The sequence below is a fragment of the Tetrahymena thermophila genome (assembly GCF_000189635.1).
Source record: "Tetrahymena thermophila SB210 genomic scaffold scf_8254462, whole genome shotgun sequence".
Lineage (NCBI taxonomy): Eukaryota > Ciliophora > Oligohymenophorea > Hymenostomatida > Tetrahymenidae > Tetrahymena > Tetrahymena thermophila.
In genome coordinates this window covers 1-3,357 of record NW_002476239.1, presented here as the reverse complement: position 1 = coordinate 3,357, position 3,357 = coordinate 1, and the positions used below count along the sequence as shown (strand labels likewise).

At 19.6% G+C, this 3,357-nt stretch overlaps 1 protein-coding gene across 1 annotated transcript; it reads left to right on the top strand. All coding sequences in view use genetic code 6, as the record gives it.

Moving 5' to 3' along the window:
- Positions 1-2,592: 2,592 nt before the first annotated feature.
- On the top strand, positions 2,593-2,973 carry TTHERM_001619819 (hypothetical protein; the record flags this gene model as incomplete). The annotated part of the gene is made up of 1 exon (XM_012799511.1): positions 2,593-2,973. One exon carries the CDS (start codon positions 2,593-2,595, stop codon positions 2,971-2,973), a length of 381 nt encoding a protein of 126 aa, XP_012654965.1.
- Between the last annotated feature and the right edge of the window lie 384 nt (positions 2,974-3,357).

Below are 3,357 nucleotides of genomic sequence, written 5' to 3'. Positions count from 1 at the left end.
GTTATTCAATGCCCCTAATAATATGCTAAAGCTATTAGATTGTAAGCTTATTCTTCTATTAGATACTTAACAGATACCTTTTTGTCATGCAAGGATATTTATATCATTAATAATTTTTTTATTTATCTTTCTATTTATGTTTATAATATCATAATTTTACTTAAAAACTGATAAAATAACAAGAATTGCATCCCTCTTTTTTGTCTAAATTCACAATATCCCTTATTTAGCCAAATTATTCATAGGAGTCTTAAGTTATCTAACCGTTTAGGGTCAAAATTATATAAAAGATTTTCCAAGCGTAACATTGAACATTAAATAAGTTGGATTTATTGTATCAATCTCATTACTAAGCTTTTAAGTTCTATTCTTATTTGCTTTACAATATTTTATGAAGACAAAAAAGGATTTTCTTGAAAATGAAAGAGCTCCTCACTACCTTCGATTTATGTATCAAGATTACTATTATTACTGGTGGGAAATTGCTTCTTCTCTTTATAAATTATTATTATTTTTAGTTGAAGGTATTTATTTTTAGTAATACATTTTAAGAGATACGATTTGCTGCTCGATCTGCTTTATTTATGCCACATCAATACTATATTGTAAATTTTTTGATTTTGTAAAAATATTTATATAATTATTTATTTTTAATAATTTTATCAGTTTTACCTTACAAAAGAAAGGAATTAAATTATATAGAAGTACATATTAGCTTTGGTTTATCTGTGAGTTTTGGTTTAATGAGCTATTTAAATTAGAAAAGCTACAAAAATGAGTCTTTAGCTACCATTATCTTTATAAATCTTTCAATATTAATTTTATTGGCCTATAGTCTATCTTAAAATTATTTTAAAATATTTTTAAGCTATTTAAAAATAAAAAAATTATATTAAAGAAATTAAAAAAGTTCATAAGAGCTTTGGAAATTAATAAAACAAAGAATTTTTAGCAAACAGTAGAATCTTTTAACTTAATATTATAAGGAAAAATAAGAGAAACAAATAGCTAAAAGCTACTTAAGCTACAAGAAACTTTTAGTTATTTAATAATTAAAGAAAAAATAAATTAAATAAAATAATTAACCTAATAATTAAGTCGACATAATAAATTGATTTAAATTTCTTTTATTTCAAATTTATATTCAAGCTTTAATTTTTGCCTAAATTTATTAATCAATTAAGAATAAAATTATATTATTTGAAATAAAAATAAAATTAGTTAGTAAATCATACATTTCTTTGATTGTAACTTTTATTTTGATAATTAATAATATTGCATTTGCTTTAATTAATATAAAAAGTAAGTTTATATAGAAAAAAAATAAAATATAATTAATATTTACTTAGAAACTCAGGTTGATAATCTTAAAAAAATTAGTTTTTATTGTAATATAATTCATTTTGTAGCATATAAAAGTAATAAGTTTACCTTTTAGAAAAATAAAGTGTTTAAAATTTAGTTTTTATATAAAATTAAAATATGATTATGAGCTTTCATGTTGAAATAATTAAATTAAAATAAACATAAGTTTGTATTAACAACATTTACTTTGTTACTCATTTTATTATAAAATTATAATTTAAATAATTGGCACCTTGGTATTTACATTTTTTCTTTATTATCAGATTTAAATAGAAAATTAATTTTGAGAATAAAAGTAAATAATTGTCAAATTTAATTAGTACTGTATAGTACTCAAATATGATACTTATTTCCAAAATATTTTTTGATAACTTGTTTTTTTTTTTTTTTATTATGAAAATTGTTTTTTATCATTTTTTACATATTCGTTTTTTACAAAATAAAGTAATTTGTTTGATTTTTAGATTTCATTTTTAATATAGTGTAAACTGAATAATATATTTTTAATCAGGTAGTTGTTAATAAAATTTTTTTTATTAATCATCAGTTACCAGCATTAAGACAGGAAATCATATTTAAAATTTATTAAATTTGTTAATTTTCCTTCAAATTATTTAGAGGTAAATTTGTAAAGATCCCTTTTTTTAGTATTAATTGTTAATTAAAATGTGAATTTTATTATTTGTTACTTTGATTTTTTATCTATTCTTAAATTTATTAAATGAAATATTTATTTATATAAATAAAATATAAGTAAGTAAGGAATTAATATTGACCATAAAAAAACTTAGTTTCAATTAATTTTTAATTAAAAAAGTATTTATTTATAATTCCAGCTATTGATTAGAAGATTTTTTTTTTCTTCTATTTTTATCATTTAAATTGCTTGAAAGCAATATTTTAGAATCTAAAAAATATTCTTACATCCTTACTATTAATATAGTAATTATTTTGTATTGACTCAGTAATAAAAAAATTTATTTTATATATAGTTCCTTAAAAGATTTAATATTTTTTTAAATTTTTAGCCAATAATATGTTATTTAAAAAGTCAATCAATAAAATTATAAGCCGTTTATAATTTAGTAACAATAATAAATTAAAATCATAATTAGATAGTAAAGTAAATCAGCTTATTTTTAAAAGCTTTTTGAATGTACAAAATAAATAAATAATTAATCATTTAAATAAATATTTTTGTAGAAAATTAAATAAGATTATAGCAAAATGCTTGAATTTATATATTTATACTTTTTTATACTTATTGTTCAATTCTCAAACCATGTAAATGCAATTACATGCAGTGCTAACAAATGCTTTGATGTAAAAATTAGTAGCTGCAACGATATTTTACCCAATTATACTGGAGTAAACACCCAAGGAATTTGTGTTAGTGATAGAGAGAATTCTATTATATAATATTGTGCTAAAAATTCTAACTTAATATGCATGAATTCATCAAAAACTATGTGCATTTTACTTAATTCTAATCCAAATGATGCTTTTATAGGGAGTTATATGGATAATAACTAGAATTTCATTTGCATTCAACAAACTGATATCTAATTGAAGTCAATTAACCCATCTAGTAAAGATAATTATAATTGATTGATATTCAAACTAGAAAACCATTTAATTTAATAAAAGGTATTTAATTCTTAAAAGAAGGATATTGTTATAAAAATGACAACTTTATATATTAAGGATAATAAGTCTAAAGTAGCTTTTTGTGCAATTGCTCTTAAAAGTAAGTAGATTTAGGTTTAAAAAAGCTAATTTTGTTGTATTTTTATAATATTAACAGCTATTGCTATGATGGAATAAATTGCACTCAAATGGATAAAAATTTATATGCAGGAAAAAATATTGATGGATAGTGTGTAGCCCTATCAGTATTAGATAATGTTATAAGTTGCTTTGATGACGAGCTAACAATTTGCTTATTTTAGATATCTTAAAATAGTTCAAAATGCATATTTTATGCTTAAAAAT